At 41.7% G+C, this 22,244-nt stretch overlaps 1 protein-coding gene across 2 annotated transcripts in view; it reads left to right on the forward strand.

Annotated features, from left to right (window-relative positions):
* Positions 1 to 22,244, forward strand: part of LOC122556824 (uncharacterized) — a 99,232-nt gene that overhangs the window by 26,828 nt on the left and 50,160 nt on the right. For both annotated transcript variants that reach the window (XM_043704035.2, XM_087995527.1), the window contains exons 4-5: positions 6,653 to 6,883; positions 7,604 to 7,711. In XM_043704035.2, coding sequence (XP_043559970.2) covers positions 6,653 to 6,883; positions 7,604 to 7,711 — 339 coding nt within the window. The remainder of the gene's footprint in view (positions 1 to 6,652; positions 6,884 to 7,603; positions 7,712 to 22,244) is intronic.

A 22,244-nucleotide genomic window follows, 5' to 3' on the forward strand; every position in this document is an offset into this window, starting at 1 on the left:
TGTTGTGGAATGAAGCCTTGAAGAATAAGTGCTGGAACTAATGTTGAAAAGGACCCTGGATTCAGACAAGCTTGGCCTTGGGTAATGCTGAGCTTCCGAGCCCTTCAGTTGGCATGTTCCTTCATTGAGTAGGTGAGCTATGTTTAAGCTTCATGCTAGGAAGCTGTTTCCTTTACAAGCTGGAACTAGAAAGGATTGGTAGGTTGTTGATTTTTTTATTTTAATCAAACTACTGCAAAATGTTAATTTTTACTAAAGTAGGGCAAGGAGTTAGATCTTAGATTCACCTCAGCGGCAGCAATATTGAATCCCGTGCTGTTGGTGTGAATTAACCTGTGTGCTAGCCATCTCCAACTGGCCACCCCACAGTGGTACTTAAAGGGACTGAAACTTTTGTGATGTTTCAGGGATATGTCTGGACAAGAAATGTCCACCGAACATGAGGGATGAACCTGCCCTGTGCACTGGGTCCTTGTAGTGATTTTTTTTTTTAAAATTCATTGCAACATCTCCACTCAGGACCTTGTGGGATTATAAGGTGTTTTGTGACACTTTGAACAGTTCGTGATGGATACTGCTGATGTTTCACGGGATCACAGTGTAGTAGGTGAACCATGGTTCTTTTATCAGTAGTGCATGTTTTAGCTTTAAAAAAGTGTCTCCAGTTTAAACACCTGTGATCGTAAATAGGTAGTTTGCCAACTTTTCAGGATCATGAATTGAACCTCATTGAGTCACATTCTAGTTGTTTTGGTTAGTTTATAATATTTTATGAAGGATCAAGTATCTACTTAGGAGGTTGAAATAGTAGACACATGAATCATGCTATACTCTCAGGCTGAATTCTTTCTGTACTATTTTAGTACATTTTTTATTTGCATGTGGAAGATGAAAAATGTTGATTATTGGATGACTAAACTTCACTGTGTCTTTCCTTGTTCAAGTATACTTCTGTTTAAGAGCTCCCCTGATGTCTGTATATATACAAAGAGTTTGTCATGTGAGGAATAATTGTTTTTTTTTTAGGGATTATCAGTAATTCACCAGTGACCGTTCCCTGGAGAAGGAAATAAGAGAAGCAGAATTGTGGTATTTCAAATAGATTCAGGATGATGTAAAAATGGAGTGCGTGGTTGGTGATGAAGAAAGTAGCAGATTGCAGGAAGATGTGAATGGGTTAGTCAGATTGGCAAAAACCATGACAAATGGACTGCAGCCTAAAGAAATGAGATGATGCATTTGAGGAGAGCTGACACAGCAAGGAAGGACAGAATGAATGGTAGGATACCAAGAAGGGTAGAATCAGGCGACTGACTGTGTGGAGTTTGCACATTCTCCCCGTGTCTGCGTGGGTTTCCTCCGGGTGCTCCAGTTTCCTTCCACAGTCGTAAAGATGTGTGGGTCAGGTGAATTGGCCATGCTAAATTGCCCGTAGTGTTAGGTTAAAGGGGTAAATGTAGGGGTATGGGTGGGTTGCGCTTCGGCGGGTCGGTGTGGACTTGTTGGGCCGAAGGGCCTATTTCCACACTGTAAGTAATCTAATCTAATCTAAAGAATAACAAAAGATCTTGGAGTTCAACTCCACAGATCCCTGAAGGAGGCTGGTCAACTAATTAAAGTGATGTTTGTCTTTATTTCCAAAGCATAGAACAATTACAGCCAGGAGGTTATTCTGGAACAGTTCTGAGGGGCCACTGGACCCAAAATGTTAACTCTGATTTCTCTGCGCAGATGCTGCCAGACCTGCTGAGTTTTTCCAGCAACTTCTTTATTTGATTCTGATTTACAGCATCTGCTGTTCTTTCAGGTTGAATTGAGATTTAAGAGTATATTGCCCAGATTGAAGTGTATTTTAGGTTATCAGGGAAAATGGGATTGGCGAGGGTTGTTATCTTCGGAACAGTGGAGACTGTCAGGAGATCTCATTGAGGGGACTAAACGATGTGGACAGCAAAGCCCCATACTGCTTTGTTGAATAATCCATAACAAGAAACAGATTTGAGGAAAAAAATGTATGTGGTTCAGAGAGGATTTGAAGGAAGACTCCTGTCCGTCCGTCCGTCCGTCCGTCCGTCCGTCCGTCCGTCATCCGAAACCTGTACGTTTCCCATTTGTTTGCCCTGGATGCTGGTATTCCTTTCACATTGGCTACTTGGCTAACTCCAAGAGTTACATTAAGGAACTGTTCACAATAAGACTTGATTTTATGTGGAGCTGACCATCAGACCAATACAATTGGAAATGCTTTTGTATATGAGGGTATTGTTGATTAAGGGTCTGAAAGGGTTAATACTGAGGAATGCCTTAAGCACCACTCTCTTTGGCGGTATCACAGACTTGATAGGGGAAGAGCTTATGATTTTAAGTTTAAAATCTAGGTACTCCTTGTTATTACGTGGTGATGGAAAATCAATATAACTTATCCTTACTGGCTATCATGCAATAACTATAGTGTTTAAGATAAGGGCCACTTCCAAACAGACGAGCCAGTATTTTCCTTTCACACAACGGACCAAATGGGCCCTGAAAACAAAGTGCTGGCGGTAAACCTACTGCATGGTGAGCTGTAGTGTGGATAGGCTCATACGTAGTGGTCAGCAGTGCAGTTGCTCATACAGTTGGTACCTGTTCCAGATTAGTTTTATTTAGTTGGTATTTTTGTACTTAATAGTTTTGCTGTCATATTACTTGTCTGTTTCCCTGAGACAGACCACAACTGCTGGAGTCTGTACCTTGTAGGATCATAGAATTTACAGTACAGAGTGAGACCATTTGATCCATCATAATGTCTGGACCAGCTCTTGAAAGAGCTCCCCAGCAAGCCCCACTTTCCAGCTCTGTCAGTGATATTATGCTTCACAATGAGCTTCTATTGTCAAAGTTCGTTTTAAATCCCTGCCTGCTGCAAATTTGTTCATTGTCATAAAATCTTATTTCTAATTTTTAAATTTATGATATTGCTGTTTCTATCTTAATTGTTTACTCTTGCCCAACCATTTACCATATAATTAAAAGTGAATAAAAATCATAATTTTATTTCCTGGTTTGATGTCTGGGCAAATACTTTCAATCGATTGACTGATCATATTGCTGTAGGCTGGATGGAGACCACCTTGACTTGGTGCCAAATTCAGGCTGATGTCAAGGAAGAGGGAGTTAATGCCACAGAAATTGTTAGGTTAGATTCCCTGCAGTGTGGAAACAGACCATTCGGCCCACCAAGTCCACACCGACCCCCTGAAGAGTAATCCCACCCAGAGCCATTTTCCTCTGACTAATGCACCTAACACTATGGGCAATTTAGCATGGCCAATTCACCTGGCTTGCACATCTTTGGACTGTGGGAGAAAACTAGACAAACCCACGCAGACACGGGGAGAATGTGCAAACTCCACACAATCGCCCGAGGCTGGAATCGAACCGGGGACCCTGGTGATGTGAGGCAGCAGTGCGAACCATTGAGCCATCATGCTGCACATCTTTTGAGGCATGTGACAAAATGCTGTCTATGGTATCCAAATCAATGTTTTTATTAAAACAAAGCTCTCTTTTGGATGAGCAAGTGTGGGGGACTGTGTGCCTCTGATGTATCAAAAAAAGAAAAATTGGATGAAGATCTAATTTCTTCCCCAATGTGTTGTTTCTTCAGTGTTAGTGCTATCACTCAGCTGGGTATGACCATTTGTAAGTGGTGGTCACGTTGCATTTTTGAAGAGGGCATGAGAGTCTCAAATAGTCTTGGTTTCAAGTTTCACTTCTCTAAGATAATACTTTGTGTTGGGGATTTGAAATAAATTCTTTACGCAGAGAGTGGGTGGAATAACAGCTTTTCTGCCATAAATATCTGCAACTTCTTTCGATAGATCTTCAAAGGTGGTTTGAGAAAAAGGGGAAAGTAAAGATAATTATTACGGTTTGGGGCATCTTGCTAGATATAATTGCAGAACGCATTTTGAAAGATCAAGTAGATAAATTGAAAAATTTGAGGTCTTGCGTACTGTTACAGATAGCTAGCTTAAAACATGGTGAGCTGAGCAGCCTCCTTTGCTGGAAATGCATCCTCCCTTTGAGGAGGAAGTGTGTATGCGTGTGTGTAAGCAGAATCAGACGGGATGACTCATTTACCAAAAAAGAAATCAGTGCTGATTTCATGGACTGTTTCCATGTGGTTCCAAATCCCTGCCATCTGTGCCCTGTGTGAACTTCACTTTTATAATAGCTCAATGAAGCTGCACATTAAATTGCATCAACCCAGCTTTTACCCATGCAGTTTAGACAGATGCAGAATCTAATGTTACAGTTTCCTTTGTTCTTTAAGCAGTGACTCATTATCGTTGTGAAATTGATTTCTCCTGATCTCTGTACTTCATCTCTAGAATGGCAAAACGCCTGCGATTATTGTCGAAATTCCTAGCAGTCTCTCACTTCCCCAAACAACTTGTTATTGGTGCATCTTGAGCAGGAAATCAAATGAGCTTGACAGATGAGACTTAAGGGCTATGTTATTAATCATTACTCTAATTGCTTCAGCTCCCATATTCCCGTAATAATATTGCCTCGCCTGTGCCAAGCTTATTAAACTTTCTGGTGAAACATTGCAGCCCGGTTAGCACCATCTCCTGCCCATTTTCAGATTGCAGCTGTCTTCAGCATTTTCACTGGCTTTTTAAACATTTAAATCACAATGATTTGTTGCCATTGCTCCTTGAGTTTTTTTTCATGCATTTAACCCTGGCACTGCTGCTGGTTTTTATAAATTTACAACCTTCTCTCTTTTTTTTTTCTCTCTCCTCTCCTCGAGAATGCACCTGGAATATTTTCCTCCCACCTTTTATTTAAGTTGTTATTCCTGTGTGATTCTAGATGTTTTAGTGCTGGATGGTAATTTGGATCAAAGCTGATGGAGTCAGATGTTGTTTCTTACCCACACCCAGCCAGAAGCGCACAGCCACCTCTCCCACTCCCTAAGCCCATGCACCCCAGAGGTGTGTAATAGCATCTCTGAATGGGTTTGATTTTTTAAAAATGCTATTAAAATATGTAACATTTGAAACAGGGAAGAAATAGAAGGGCTTTCTTGTGCAAATAGACTTAAGAAATCTTTAACAGAGGATATTAATAAGCTCTTCTACTGAGTCTATATACCTCACTAGGTCAACACCAATACCTAAAGTACATGTTGTACCTCCCAAGGTGCAAAATCCCATGGAAGCTGCCACCTCAGAATTTAATAGGTTACTTGCTAAGGAAGGTTTGTGCTCTGAAGAGTCCTTTAGACTCTAAACATTAGATTGCACTTTTTCCATGGATGCTGCCTGACCGCTCACCCCTCAGTGATTGCCAGCATTTTTTGTTTTTGGTACAGAATCCAGCTCCTGCAGTAATTTACTGCTATAAAGTTTCGACAGGCCAGGCTTCTATCTACTGGAGTTTGGAAGAGTAAGAAATTGCTTACTTGAAACAAATAAGAGCCTGGGAGGCTTGACAGAGATGGATGTGAAAAGGTGGTTTCCTTTTATTGGAGAATCTAGAATGAGGGGTAATTTTAAAGAATGAAGTATCACCAGTTAAAACTGAGATGAAGCAATTTTTTTTCAGGGTTGTCTCCTTGGTACTTTCTTCCTTATATGGTAGTTTAAGCAAAGTCTTTGAATATTTTTAAGGACAAAGTAGACAGATTCCTGATAAGCAACAGGATGTGAAGAGTAGGAGCAAATTACAGCAGAGGCTGGAATCTGTACTAAAAATAACAAACGCTGGAGATCACAGCGGGTCAGGCAGCATCCAGAGAGAGAGCAAGCTAACGTTTCAAGCCTAGATGACTCATCTACATCAGAGCTGGAGTGAAGTGTGAAGGGGACAGCATTTATGCAATAGTTGGGGGTGGGGAGGGGGAATGTGACATGTAGAGTGGGGTGTCGGAGTAGGTTGGAATGTTGAGTGCTCCAGTCAGCAACGATTTTATTGAATGCTGGAATAGGCTTGCAAGGCCGTGTGGCCGCTATCTGGGTGTAATTTGTAACGGGGTGTGGGGGAAGAGTTTGATTCCAGCCTCCCTCCAATATTTGTGTCTTCTATTTAACATTCATAGGTCTGTCTTCCTTCAGTGATATTTGAGGTGGATCACACTGGTGCTCACTAATGTGCTCATACTGCAGCTGCAAGACATCACTTTATTAGGCATCTTTTATTGTGCTGAAATTAGCAATTCAATTATTTTGAAGTTAACAAAATAATTAGTTCCTCTTTTCCTGAGTCCTGAGGAAAGGTCACTGGACTCAACCTTAACTCTGACTTCTCTCCACAGATGCTGAGCTTCACCAGCAATTCCTGTTTTTGTTTCTGATTTCCGCATTCAGCAGTTCTTTCATTTTTAACTTAGTTCCTCTAGTGTTGCTGTGTTTATGATTTATACTGCTGATTATTATTTCAGTTGTTCTTCTCACCCTGATCTCAATTCCTTAATTTAGATAAATTGCCTTTTGCTATTATGACACTGAAGGAGGTATTAGTGCAGTTGTGCTGCATTTTGAAAGGCTGTTGTTGAGAGAGAGAGAGAGAGTGTGTGTGTGTGTGTGTGTGTGTGTGTGTGTGTGTTAAACAGTCTGAAGCCAGTCTCTGGTATTACCTAAGAAACTACATTGTGTTTTAGGATTTAAAGATGATCGACCACGAGTTAAAATATTAAGCTACCCCCAGTACTGTCGCTATCGGGCCATTCGAAAAAGAATTCAGAAAGCGTCTGCTGACTGTCTCAGTGAAGCTCAGCTGCTGGCTCTTGGAGGAATTGTCTTAGTCAATCAAAACACCAAGATTCTTTACTGCCGGGAAACGTTCGAACACCCAACGCTGGGGGATAACAAATCCATATGTGATGAGTTTGGTGAGTTATGCAAGTTTGCCTGTATGAGCTTTAACCAATAGTTTAGTACTTTTGTTCCACAGTATGAATTGCAACTTCCTTATCCAACATAGAATTGTCCATTTAAAAATAAAAGCTTGTGACTTGTCATGGGAGGATATGAGCTCGTGGTTCTAGACTCTGCCATATATGTTTAAGGAAACATTGATAACGCTGAGAGAGGGGATGTCGGAATGGCTGTGCAATTTACAGCGAACATGTAGTTGCTCAGGGGCTAGTGATAGGAAACATTTATTATAATGCTTTGTTGTTTGTGCATAAGTCATCATTATATTTTGTGGACGCAGTGTGTGCCTGGTATTGTTACTAATGGAAAGCAGAGGCCAACCAAGATGCCTTGTTTTCCTTTATGTTAATGTTCAATGTTTTCTAAGATTTAAATTGATTTAACAAAATTAAATTTTGTTGTGACGTAAAGGCATTTGGGATTTTAATGGATGTGGGATTCCTCCGTTGAATCCAGTATAACTTCAGAGGAAGAGTGGTTACAGAAACTGTTTGCATTCTCATGGGGTTCTCCAGTTTATCCCTGAAGGAGGAGGAGAAAGTTTGTAGAAACCTTTTCTTCTCTGTTTAGCTGAACCAAAATGTAGTTGTGAGGTTGTAAATGGTAGAGTCTTTTTTTGTGTGTGCCTGAATTTGTGAAAAGCATGTGATTTTATTTCTTCACTTTCTCTTTAGCGCCCTGTGTTTTGACACGTACGTCAGCCGGGAGAGTGGTCCGGACGAGGCTACAAATCACTGCACAGCCGCAATCACTGACCTTACTACATCTTCATCTGGCAGGAGGTGAGTCACCACTCTTGTCCAGTTGGGCAGTGCTTTTCTGTTGTTCTAAACTGAAATGCTATATTCTTTCTAACAATTGTGAAATAAAAACTGAGTGAATTCAAAATGTGCGTGGAGTGTGCAGGCATTTTGACCAGTGGCTGAAGGCTGGGAAGTGAATGTTTTAACTCCGTGCTGTTAATAATGTGACCCAGGGATCACATGCGATGAATTCTAGCTTGTGACTCCTCTCGATTTGAGTTGTGGTTTCCCTTTCGGAATCTAGAGTTTCTACATTTTTGCCTGGCTGTGAAATATTACCAATCCCATAATTGTCTCTCTTCTCCTCTCCCCTCCCCCAAATCTTCCTTTTGTGAGGGAATGAAATGATGTTGTAGGGAAGCGTAATCTAATAACAACTTAAATTTGTATAGCTTCCTCAGAGTGGCAATGGACCCAAGCCTCTTATCAGTCAAATTTTGATAAGTTTTAGGGTGGGAGTAACCCAGTAAAGTTACCATTAAATGTTGCTTGGTAAAAATGAATTTTTACAGGCCAGAGAACTTCTGTTGTTCAGTCCCTCATCTTTATGATATCGGGGGACGTAGCTGAAGGAATGTGTAAACAGAAAATGTCATTTGGCCTCAGCAGCATGGATCTAAAGAGGAAAATATTCTTGGTGTGAATGCACTATCGACCTGCCTGGGGTGGGAGGTTGAAATACATTAATAAAACTGTTACCTTCGTCCTGAATCTTTTGTTTCACTTTTTTTCTTCCACATTTACTCTTGGTATATTTAGTAATTCTGAATGCTTGACTTTACACACCAGAAAGCAGCAGTCCTAAATCAATCAGCCCCAACTCACTTCTAACATGTGTCCCTGTCAATCTGAAAATGACCACCTAATGTCCTATCTGCTTCCTACTAAGCAACAAATCCTCTATCCATTCTGTTACCTCTACACCATGAGTTCTCATTTTGTGGAGTAACCTTTGTTCTGGCACTTTTGACAAATGCCTTCAGGCAAACTAAATACAGTGCATCAACTCCTTTCCCTTCATGTATGTTACTGGTCACTTCATCAAAGAACATTTCATAGTCTTCCTTCCTATATAAGCTTCAAAGCTTGTTCTCATTGTTTTCTCCATTTTTTTCCTTACCCTTTGCTGATTTGAAAGCTCTCCAAGTGCTTAGGCTTATTATTAATTTTGGCAACATTTTATGACCATTTTTTAAATCGTGTGCCACTAAGTTGTGTGATTTTTTTAAAAAAAAGTCATCCAACTGGAATAGTGGCACGCAACTTAGTGGCACACAATTAGTCAAAGTTGAAAGTCGCACAACACTGAGGTATAGTCCAACAGGCTTATTTAAAATCAGAGGTTTTTGGAGCGCTGCCCCTTCATCAGATGAAGTGATAAAAGCAGAGCTCCAAAAGCTTCTGGTTTTAAATAAACCTGTTGGATCGTACCCTGGCGTTGTTGAATTTTGTCTTCGTCCTCCCCAGTCCAACACTGGCTTCTCCACATCACAAAACCCGTCAGCTAGTGAAGTAGTGAGGATGTTGAAGACTGTATTCAGAAGAACTGTGTAGTGGTTATTTCAATGGGTGCTGCCATGGACTGACTCATTTTGGCAGACTGTTAGACATAGTAGCTGTATCCTTTAGGACTTGATCAGCTTATTCAGTAGTGATGCTCCTGAGGCAGTCTTGCTGGTGGACATTGAAGTCCCCAAACCAGAGTACGTTCAATGCCTTTAGCACCCTCCATGTCTCAACAAAGAGGAAGACTGATTCATTAACCAAGAGGGACCTCACAGGGTTTGGAGTCAATGTTGAGGACACCTGGGGTATCTCCTTTGTACTCTATCCACCTATGCTATCACATCTCCTGGATCTGTCCTGTCATTTGGACAGAATATGGCCAGAGATGATGGTGATGTTGGGTCTTCATGTGGGAGGTATGACTCCACGTGTATGTCTGTTGCTTGTCTACTCTGGTGCAACAACTCTCCGATGAGTGCCCAGAGGGCTTTGTGAGTTTCATGGGACTGTGTTTGTTCTTTCCAGTGCCTTCGTCATTGCCAGCTGATTTGTCTTGTTTCATTCCTTTTTTTTTGTAAGAATTTCTGGTAGTGGTTACAGTTAAGTGGTTTGCTAGGCCATTTCAGAGGCCAGGTAACAGTCATCCACATTGCTGTGGGTCTGGAGTCACATGTAAGTCCACCAGTAAGAATGACTCTTTCCTTTTTTGAAAGGACATGAATGAATCCAGATGGGTTTTTATGACAATTTACTTTAAATTTCAGATTTCTTTTGAATCAAATTCTACCCTCTACTGTCTTGGGATTTCCTATGTTTTATGGAATGCATGCATGTTGAAAATGATGAATTAGTTATTTAAAGTTTGTTATCAATTGTCAGAGCTTTTTAATCTAATTTTCCAATCCGGCCCAGCCAGCACCTCCCCATGATGCTCATAGTTGGCTTTGGTTAAATTTAAGAGCCAGCTTTGACTTGATCACATAACTCTCAACGTTGACATGAAATTCTGTCATATCTTTCCCAGAGAAATTGTTACTAAATAATTCTGTCTCCGTACGTCTGTCTGAGCTCAGCAATATAGTGAACTGTGAGGAGGGGAGTGATAGACATAAAGGTACTGGTATGGATGAGTAGATGCAGCATTTTCTTGGAGAGCAGACTATTGATGTATTGGACAGTGATGCCTGAAGTAGTGGCAGTTCCTACAGGGAGTCGATTAGAGGTAAACTGTGTTTTCAGAAGGATCAAGCAGCAAGGACACCAGTGTAATGTGATGGTAAAAGAACCAATGTAATATAAGGAAAATCTTGTTTATACAGTGTGGGACACACTGCCCAGGAGTGCACTGGAGGGAGATTCCATTATGGCTTTCAAAAGGGAAATTGGGTGACTACCTGAATGGATTATGTTTGTGGATAGTGAGGAAAGAGAGGTGACATTGCTCTCAGTCATGGCTTGATGGACCAGATGGTATCCTCCTTAGCTGTAACCAGCCTGTGATTCTGTTCTCTTGCTGTCTCCTCAACCATATTGCTGTAGGGTATTTCAGTGAGCAAAAACTGTGTGTGTGGGGCCAAAGTTGAATGATAGCGCAGAGGGTTGTAGAGTTAGAGAGGTTTGAGTCAGGGATTGGTGAGACCATAGCAGGATTTAAAACTAGAATGAGAATTGTAAAATTGCGTTATCGCCCATGTAAACCATTTAAGGGACTGATAATGATGGGACGAGATGTGAATTAGGATGAGAGCAGGAAGGTTCATGTTTATGGCTGATGGGAGGTTGGCTCTTGGCAGGAATGCATTGGGATGCTCAAGTTTTGAACAGTACAGGAAAAGTCCCTTCGGCCCACCGTGTCTGTGCCAATCATTATACCAAATTAAAAATTCCCACTAACATTCTGAACATCTGCTTGTACGTGATCTGTATCCCTCTGTTCTTTGTCTATTCAAATGCCTTTAGAGACAGCAAACACAGATGAGGAGTTCAGAAGCTGATGAGCCGAGACAAGTATTGAATTTGGAGATGTTGGGGGTTTGGTAAAAATAGGGTGCAATCTAATATGTTGAATAATAAACCTGAAAATCTGTCTGTGCTGACAAAAGCATGCTTGCTCACGTCTATCTAATCCACATTTCTCAATTCCATTGTTGTTGCATCTTTGATTTCTGTCTAATCATTCAGCAGTGCTGAAATTAAACAGCAGGGGGCACCATTTGTGCATTTACTAAGAGGAGCTGCTCTGAAAAGAGCTTCAACTTGATGCTAGTTGGTCGTGACTTTTTCAGCACTCCACTTCACTGGGAAATGTTTGGGACAAAGGCAAAGTTTTTAACACTTGAACCATCCTGCTCAGGTGCCTGCCATTCTTTAGTTGATTGCAATTTGACCAGTTAAGCACCACTCCCATAAACATGGTGAAGCTACCATTGTACCAGTACGTTCTGATAGAGTCTGCATGCTGCTTTAAAGTTGACTGCCTGCTCCTGTCACAGGACAGAAACTGAGATCCTGCAGTGAATCTTAAATGTGGAAGAATGGTTTTCTCTGTTCTGAGCCGGGATAGTTGAGAACAAGCACATGATTTATGTAATCTTCCAAGAAGTCACGGCACCAGGTTATAGTCCAGCAGGTTTATTTAAAGTCATAGGCTTTCGGAGTGCTCCTCCACTGTTGGATAAAGTGGCGAATTATCTCGCTGCCTATATATCCTCACCTGTGCGCCCCTCTCCATTTCACCTGACAGAGGGGCAGTGCTCCAAAAGCTTGTGATTTCAAATAAACCTGTTGGACTGTAACCTGGTATCATGTGACTTCTGACCTTGTCCACCCCAGTCCAGTGCCAGCTCCTCCACATCGTCAAAGAAGACCAGATGGATAGTATTTGAATTGCGTAGAGAGGATAAATAAAGCTGATGGTGTGTAGAAGTGGGGCAGTGGGGAGATTTGTGTTCAGTTGGGTCCTGAGACATTCCACACTGACTTGGCTGCATATGATACATTTCAACTTAGACAAGCTAAACAAATTTTCTCAAATCAAAAATAAAATCAACAAAGGGCAATATGAACAAGGCCAGTACTTCAAGATGAATGAGGTAGTTCAACATCTCCATTATCATCAATTTCAGAATTTTTATTTGTGCTTCACAATTTATTTTCCCTCAACTGAATGAATGAAGCTTTGTGATCTAGCCACAGGTGGTTTCAGAAAATTGAAGGGCAAAGTTTTCAAATTTTGCAATGCAAAACATATCCATCTGTTTCTCAACGTGGTACGTGTGCATAGAGAAAATGATGAGAAATTCCAAAACACTTTGCCCACTATGTGACTAATGCCAAACCCTGCCCAAATTGCAGACTGCTAACTTTAAATGCATACAGTTGGCAACTTTTTCTGAAGACTTCCAATGTAGAATATTTTTTAAAAAACAACTAAAGGCATGTACAAGTGCCAAAGAGATGTCTGGTTTCATGGTTTGACTTTGATTTGTGTTGCAGAGATGGTAGGCAATGGTTTGTGAAATGAAGCCAGAAATGAAGTTTCTGCAGGTCCCACAGCAATGCTGCGTTTGCCAGTCAATCCTTCGCTGACTTCTCTTCTTGTGATGAGTCAAGTGAAGAGCTGTATCGGTATATTTCCTCTACAGTATATTTGTGCTGGTGTACTTTGCCAAATATAATTCTGGAGATTGCACTGCTTCTGGTCAGTGGTAGATCTGGTGGACATTAGAGCATCTGCTATCTGTGTGAAATACATTTTGGTGAAATCATTTAATCAGTTCTTGTTTGTTCACTTCATAGTTCTGTAAATGCCTGCCTGCGTTATAAAGCTGTACAAAACTTGCTGTTACAGTTTTGTTCGATTTGACATTGTAGATCTTTTCATCCAAGCAGTTAGATAAATTTTGTTTCCAGTCATGGTGCAATGATTCATCATCACCACCATCATCACCAGCACAGGTGCTCTGTTGGAAAGCAGCTCCTTGGCTTGCAGTAGTGTTTTCGTGATGCACTATCTTATGCAACTATTTGCTAATAACTTTTTAATTTTCAAATTATCCAACATTAACATCTCTTCCTTACTCTTTTTTTCCTTGGAAGTTTCCCTCCATAACATCTCTTTTGACAAGTCAGTTTTTTCTTAAATAGATTCTCTGGCTTTTTTTTAAAACATGGTCTGCAGCTTTCTTTGTTCATTCGGTGTTCTCTGAACTTAATCAATTGTTCTGTTCGTCTGATGCTTCCGTTCTTCTCCACACCCATTTTTTTCAAAGCTGCTTCACAGATTAAGGATCTTTCTGTAAGAGCCAACTGTCTCATCCATTCAAAATAACATCCCAGATCAAGTTCTTCACAAAGCCACTTGTCTTTTTTTTTCAGTTTACTAAATACGTGCTTCACATTTTGCTGCTCTTTTTTCTTATTTTGTTGTTGCACCTTCCATCTGTGTCCTAAATACTTGAAAATATTAAAGGACCTGCTATTACACAACTCTGGAGCAGGCGGGACTTATGGTTCAGAGGTAGGGACACTACCACTGCATCACAAGAGCCCATATTCCCAAATACTAGAATGTTCCGGTACTTTTTCTTCTTTGAATATGTGAATTTTTCAGTGATTTTGAGGCTATGAACTGCAGTACTTTCCTTTTGCCAGGATGTTGCAAATCTTGTGATTCTCTTTCTGTGCTTCTTACAAATACTTATCATCTACAAATGCTTCTTTTGATTATTGCTTGAGTACTGCAGAGTTGGTGACCCAATTGTGAAGTCCCTGGGCGAGTATTCCAGAGGTCCAGGCTAGTGTCCTGGGAATACGTGTTCACATCTCATCTTGATAATTGGGGGGGATTTAAATTGCGATGATTACTGTGGGATTGAAAGCGAGTCTCACTAATGGTGACCTGTTCGGAGGTTATTGTATACCTCTAGAGCAGTTTGGATTTGAACTTGGGGCTTCTGGTCCAGGGGTGGGGGACACTACCGCTGTGCCGCAAGAGGACCATGGTAACCAATCACTGATTGTTGTAAATGCCCATCTGCTTCATTTAATAGAAGAAAATGTTATTCCCACCTGGCCTACCCGTGACTCCAGACCCACAGCAATGTGGTAGACTTGGGGCTGCCCCTGGAAAAGGCTCTGTAAACCACTCCGTTCAGGGCAATTAGGATTGGGTAACACACTGTGCTTGCCAACAACACCCACATCCCATGAAACAATGTCAAATAAGGTGTAAAGGTTACATAAATAATCAATGATCTCACTGATGTTTTATCTGCATTAAACCATAAAACAGGAAAGAGGCTGGAATGATATGAATATTTCAGTGGAACAGAGCAGACTGATCACATTCCTCCTTGTTCTAACCAAGCTCCAAGACACTGGGTACCCTAAAACCCAATAATCAATACCTGGCATCCTAGGGGGCGCGCTTTGCTCTGGTCAGGGGTATAGGGCTGAGATAGGAGCAGTTCTGTGGCCTGTGATTTCTGACACTACTCCCTTGTTAAATAACTTACTGTAATACTTTCCATCCATTCACAGTCAATATCATAGAATTCCTACAGTCTAGAAAGAGGCCATTTGGCTCATCAGGTCTGTTCTGACCCTTAAGATCCTTTCCATCCAGACCCACCACCTTACCCTTTCTGTGGCTAACCCATCTAACCTGCACATCCTTGGACAGTATGGGCAATTTTCCATGGCCAGTTCACCTGACCTGCACATCTTTGGGAGGAAATCAGAGCACCTGGAGGCAACCTACACAGGCACTGGGAGAATGTGCAAACTCCACACAGACAGTCACTCAAAACTGGAATCAAACCCGTGTCCCTGGTGCTAATTAATGTGTTCTTTCTTAGATGGAGCAGAGGAAGCTGAGGAGTGACTTTATAGAGGTTTAATAAATCAAGAGTAGCAAAGATCCTTTCCCTGAGGTGGGGAGAGTTTTAAGGTGAAAGGAGAAAGATTTAAAAGAACATATACATGCTGTGGTTAGTGTGTAGAATGAACTTCCAGAGGAAGTGGTGGATATAGATACCGTGGCATTTGGATAAGTACATGAATAGGAATGGTTTGGAGGGATATGGGCCAAACACAGGCAGGTGGGACTAGATTGGTTTGGGAACATGGTCAGCATGGACTAGTTGGGCTGAAGGGTCTGTTTCTGTGCTGTATGACTCTGTGGCTCAGTTGGTAATGCTGTCACCTCAGTCAGAAGTTTGTGGGTTGGAGTGTCATTTCAGAGACCTGTACTCCAGTGCAATGTTGAGAATGTCCAGCACTTGTGGAAAAGAGTTGGACCAAAACGCAGATGAGCTGCAGAGTTGATGCAAAGGATCCCATGATACTATTTTCTGAAGAATAAGAACATTAGCACTGGTATCCTATCTAATACTTATCTGTTTGAGATGTTGTTGAGATTATCAGATTATTCTCACATCGCTGTGTGGCAATTAGTTGTTGTGTTTCCTACATTATACTTTCAAAATGTACATTATGAAAACTGGAATGTACTGAAAGTCACTAGTTCTATCTCGGTCTTTATTTTCTTTTGGAATAATGTTTCACGCAGAGTAGTGAGAAACAGATTTGTGATGCCTTTGTATATCTAAGACAATATATGTACTGTACTGAATACATTTTTGGTGTTTACTACAGACTGTGTCAGGTGTTGCTGAGAAATAATCTCTAATACATGACAAATCCATTTCCCATGAATTAGTGACTGTCATAATTTCACCTCCCAGAGTCATTGCTGCTGATTGGATGGTTCAGTTATATATTGTGCAATGTGACCACAAGACCCATTGGGGAGTAAGTTGCAGTGTTTCAAAAATCAGGACCTGGAATGTATTTCTTTTGAAGTGTTTTCAGTTATAGCATGCACTAAAGGGGTTCAATGCACAAAACAAATTTCCTACCTACTCTTCTCAAATTCTCAACTTCTACTCCTATTGACGGTACATGCCCCCCAGGGTTTCCTGCATTACCTGCCTGTTCAGCCTAATACATCTCCAGGTCTTGCTGAAAGTTCTGTTGCATTCTGCAGAATGTATGCCTCTTTAAGTACTCATCTCAACAGTCTATCTCATGGTCATTATGTCGGTATGCCTTTTAAGAGACATGATCATGGCATTCATCACTGTGCCCAAGAATGTGACCTGATGGTGTAAAGGTCTCGTACTTCCTCTTATCATGGATCCCATGAAGAATGGCATGCTATTGGTAACATGTTGCTCATTGTTCCTCTGTTATAACCAGATGTTTGTGGATAATAATTACATTGGTTAATCAAACAGATGTTTATTCCATGTCAGAAGTCACATGACACTAGGTTATAGTCTGACAGGTTTATTTGAAATCGCAAGTCATCAAGTGAAATGAAGAAAAGCACACAGGCCCAGAGATCAATGGGTAGAGCAATCGAAACATCATAAAAGTGGTGTGAGTGGAGTATACACAGGCTGAATAAGAAGTCTCTGCAGGTAATTGAGAGTGTCAGACAGTGTGAGTGAAGTGTCAACAGCTGAATGGTAAGTGAAGGGGATGACCTACAATCCAATTAACGCATGGTGACTCAGTGGTTAGCATCAGAGACCCGGGTTCGATTTTCCCCCTCTGGTGACTGTCAGTGTGGGGTTTGCACATTCTCCTTGTGTCTGCGTGGGTTTCCTCTGGGTGCTCCAGTTTCCTCTGGGTGCTCCAGTTTCTTCCCACAGTCCAAAGATGTGCAGGTCAGGTGAATAGGCCATGCTAAATTGTCCATAGTGTTACGTGCGTTAGTCAGGGGTAAATGTAGGGCAGGGGAATGGGTCTGGGCAGATTATTCTTTAGAGGGTCGGTGTGGACTTGTTGGGCTGAATGGCCTGTTTCCACACTGTAGGGTTTCTAATCTAATTAAGGCAGAGAGATAATTACAAAAAAAATTAAAAATGAGGTGGTGCTGGAGACAAATCCACTGGTAGGAATAACATGATTGGCACAAGAGGCTCTAACCAAAGTAACAAGTAATCCAAAATTGTGCACTTTAAGGTAGGGAGATCAGAGGTTATCAAAGTGATGGTGTTAAAACAGGGCAGTAAGGAAGATTTCACAAATACAGAACAGTGTGGTGGGGTTACATGTAGAGAGATGTGAACCTGAGATGATGGTTGAAGTTGTCTTCATTGGTACGGAATTTGGCTATCAGTTTCTGCTTGCTGGTTCTGCGTTGTTGGGTATCTCTAAGCCCGCCTTGAAGGACGTTTACCCAAAGATCAGAGGCTGAATATCGTTGACCGCTGAAATGTTCCCCGACTGGGAGGAAACATCTTCTGTCTGGCAGTTGTTGTGTGGTGTCCATTCATCAATATCATTCAAGTTTGTCAATATCATGTCTATTTCCCCTATTGGTAGAGACAACATAAGCTCTGCTGCATCAGTTAAAATATCCCTGTTGGAGGAAATCTCTCACCAGATGCCAGTTCTGGTTCAGCTGCTTGAAATGTTTTTGTAGTTCCACACTACAAACGATGTGTGGCCAATACTGTCCGGCTATGTTTGCTATGCAAATAATTGTTTCTGGGGTTTTTTTTCACTTTAAGATGAATGAATAGTTTCGCTAATACTACAGTTTCAATCAATTTTTACAAAAAAGAAAGCTAAACAATAACCTAATACTTTTAACTTGGACCCCCTCACCCTGCAGTCTGTGATGCCACTTTGACTGTACTTCTGTTTGTTTGGTATCCACCATTTTTGGTTGTTCTGGATACAGACACTGAAAAGGCAGACTGACCTTTGGGGAACAGGAAATTTCAATCATGGAATGAAATGCAGCAATGCCAACTCTCTGGGAAATCATCTTCCAGTCTACAGACCAAGACAGAGCTGCCTAAGGATTAGAAGTGGTAACCCAATGGTAGTTTTACCTCTACTGCTGCAATCTAATGTTGCTTATGCCTGAAGTGTTGATTCTCCTGTTCTTTTTGGATGCTGCCTGACCTGCTGCGCTTTTCCAGCGCCACACCTTTTTTTTTTCAACTCTGCAACGTTGTGTCACACCAGCAGAGGTTGCACAATTCGCCCCAAAAAAATCCGAGGTGAGAGTGTTTGGCCTTTGCTGTGTGGTGCTCACTGGCATGTGTTGTAATCTACCTGACCACCAATCAATCAAACTTTTTGTAGTTCTTTGAAGTGCTGTGTATTTGCCTGTTTACTCCCCAAAGCCTCCAGATTGTCTCTGGGTGCCCATTTCACATGGACCTTGTTGATCCCACGTGGTCTTGACTTCTGACCAACACTTGCTGGTCAAATATTCACATGTATATATTGAATCCAGATAGTCAATCCAATTCAGTTCTGCTGTGTCATTTTCTGAACATTGCATTTAGTAACTGGGAAATGGTTATGTAAAAATATCTCGATTAAAGTTTCTAAAATTTCAGCTGGAGGATCACAAATTGTTGTGCGGAAGCTGGCTGTGGAATATGGCCTATAACTTCAGCCAGTCTGGATGAGCTGGATGCTATCAGCTATGAGCAGGATTAGAGTCCTAGAGATGTACAGCATGGAAACAGACCCTTCAGTCCAACCCGTCCATGCTGACCAGATCAATCTAGTCCCACCTGCCAGCACCCGGCCCATATCCCTCCAAACCCTTCCTATTCATCTACCCATCCAGATGCCTTTTAAATGTTGCTATTATACGAGCCTCCACCACTTCCTCTGGCAGCTCATTCCATACATGTACCACCCTCTGTGTGAAAAGGTTGCCCCTTAGATCTGTTTTATATCTTTCCCCTCTTCCCCCTAACCTATGCCCTCTAATTCTGGACCCTCCGACCCCAGGGAAGAGACTTTGTCTATTTATCCTATCCATGATCCTCATGATTTTGTAAACCTCTCTAAGGTCACCCCTCAGCCTCCGATGCTCCATGGAAAACAGCCCCAGCCTATTCAGCTTCTCCCTATAGCTCAAATCTTCCAACCCTGGCAACATTCTTGCAAATCTTTTCTGAATCCTTTCAAGTTTCACAACATCTTTCCGATAGGAAGGAGACCAGAATTACACGCAATATTCCAACAGTGGCCTAACCAATGTCCTGTACAGCTGCAACATGACCTCCCAACTCCTGTACTCAGTACTCTGACCAATAAAGGAAAGCATACCAAATGCCACCTCCACTATCCTATCTACCTACGACTCCACTCTCAAGGAGCTATGAACCTGCACTCCAAGGTCTCTTTGTTCAGCAACACTCCCTAGGACCTTACCATTAATAGTATAAGTCCTGCTAAGATATAATTTCCCAAAATGTAGCACCTTGCATTTATCTAAATTAAACTCCATCTGCTACTCCTCAGCCTATTGGCCCATCTGATCAAGATCCCATTGTAATCTGAGGTAACCCTCTTCGCTGTCCACGACACCTCCAATTTCTGTATCATCTACAAACTTACTAACTATACCTCTTATGCTCACATCCAAATCATTTATATAAATGATGAAAAGTAGAGGACCAGCACCGATTCTTGTGGCACTGCACTGATCACAGGCCTCCAGTTTGAAAAACAACCTTCCACCACCACCCTCTGTCTTCTACCTTTGAGCCAGTTCTGTATCCAAATGGTTAGTTCTCCCTGTATTCATGAGATCTAACCTTGCTAACCAGTCTACAATGGGGAACTTTGTCGAATGCCTTACTGAAGTCCATATAGATCACATCTACTGCTCTGTCCTCATTAATCCTGTTTGTTACTTCTTTAAAAAACTCAATCAAATTTGTGAGACATGATTTCCCATGCACAAAGCCATGTTGACTATCCCTAATCAGTCCTTGCCTTTCCAAATACATTTACATCCTGTCTCTCAGGATTCCCTCCAACAACTTGCCCACCACCAAGGTCAGGCTCACCGGTCTATAGTTCCCTGGCTTGTCTTTACTGCCCTTCTTAAACAGTAGTACCACGTTTGCGCACCTCGCCTGTGACTATCGATGATACAGATATCTCAGTAAGAGACTCAGCAATCACTTCTCTAGCTTCCCACAGAGTTCTAGGGTACACCTGCTCAGGTCCTGAGAATTTATCCATTTTTATGCATTTCAGGACATCTTGCACCTCCTCCTCTGTAATATGGACTTTTTCAAGATGTCGCCCTCTATTTCCCATGGGCGGCACGGTGGCACAGCTGTTAGCACTGCTGCCTCACAGCGCCAGAGACCCGGGTTCAATTTCCACCTCCGGCAACTGTCTGTGTGGAGTTTGCACATTCTCCCAGTGTCTGCGTGGGTTTCCTCTGGTTTCCTCCCACAGTCCAAAAGTGTGCAGGTTAGGTGAATTGGCCATGCTAAATTGCCCGTAGTGTTAGGTGAAGGGGTAAATGTTGGGGAATGGGTCTGGGTGGGTTGCGCTTCGGCGTGTCGGTGTGGACTTGTTGGGCCGAAGGACCTGTTTCCACACTGTAAGTAATCTAATCTAATTATATGTCCTCTTTCACAGTACACACTGATGCAAAATACTCGTTTAGAAACCCCTCCCCTCTCCTGGGCTCCATAGAAAGGCTGCCTTGCTGATCTTTCAGGGCCCTATTCTCTCCGGAGTTACAAGATAAGTTGATTTAGGATTTTCTGTTTCTTTGCACTTTATCTGAGATCTGTTGCGTTATGTCGCAAGACTGCAAACAATGGTTGAAGATAAAATGGTTTGGAATTTGATCTCATTTGGTGGCCTGAAATTTGTGCATGATTGACATTCACTGAAGTGAAGTTAATAATTCAATCCACTTGTGCTGATGGCAGAGCCTTCAACATACCTGCAGGAGGAACAACCTACAGTTATTAACATGCATTGTACCTGGAGGCTTCTTGTTAAAGGCCGATCTTGGCCTTCAACCAAAGAGTATTATTGAAGACTTGTTTCCTTAGCTCATTATAGTAAAAATGAAGTGTCATTAGGCTAACTGGTACTGACGTGAGGTCTGATTTGTGGTAAAGAATTGACCCTGTGCTGAGGGGCCACACTGGGAGGCTTAAGCTTTTGGTGAAGAATATCGATTCCCTTTTGTGAGGGAAAGGACGTGGATGAAGGCGATAGTGTTGTTTTGGATTTCAGCTTTAGCCTTTTAACGGAAATCACTACAAGTTCTCGGCAATTGATGAATAACGTGGGGCGGGGAGGGATGTTGAAGTTGGCAGAATGGACTGGCCTCTCGTAATCTTCGTGTTTTAGGGATTTGGGAGTACCTTTGTAACTGTAAATCCCTTTATTAAAATAGAAAATAAACTTGGTTTGAATTAGTGCTGAGAGACGGGGGATGGTTCTCTAAGTTAGTTAGAATGCAATGCTAATATCGCAAGGGCCCCAGGATCACTGTAAGAGGCAATAAATTATTTTAAATGGGTAGATGGCAGCAGTTTGACAGGTCAATTAACCATGACTAAAAACGCCTTTTTTCCCTGAAGATCGCATAATGGGAAATCTGACACCACCATCAGGCACCGTGTAGAGATCTACTGGATGGGTAAAGCAAATTTAAATCATTCCAAATATTTGGACTAGATGCCAATATAAAAAAAAAACAAATTGTTCTCATTGGTTAAGAGATGAGCAGGAAGCCACTGTTTTGTGTTCTGGAAATAACTTGTTGCAGTTTCAGAGATGGTTTCAATTGGTTGTGTTAATATGTACATGTAATTTGAGAGGGTATCTGTGTGTGTGTACGCGCGAGGGCAGGGTTAAAGTGCTTATGAGGCAGTGAAGGGCAGATTGAGGAACAAGGAACTACCCAGAGCTTCTGTTTAACTTTACTGCTACAACACTGCTATTGCTCCAGCAGCAGTAACAGACCCCCCTAATCTAGGCAATACTCCTGGACACTGAATGGAATGCGTACTGTCACAGGGTGGACTCTGTCTGATTAACGTTGGCTGATCAAATGTAAAATTGTAAGTATCATGGTTGTACGTTAATGTAATTATTCATGAAGGATTGTGAAATTTTAAATGTAAACAGAACAATCTAAAAC

This window comes from Chiloscyllium plagiosum, unplaced genomic scaffold (assembly GCF_037043375.1).
Source record: "Chiloscyllium plagiosum isolate Xiang-an unplaced genomic scaffold, Cpla_swu_hap1 HiC_scaffold_16, whole genome shotgun sequence".
Lineage (NCBI taxonomy): Eukaryota > Metazoa > Chordata > Chondrichthyes > Orectolobiformes > Hemiscylliidae > Chiloscyllium > Chiloscyllium plagiosum.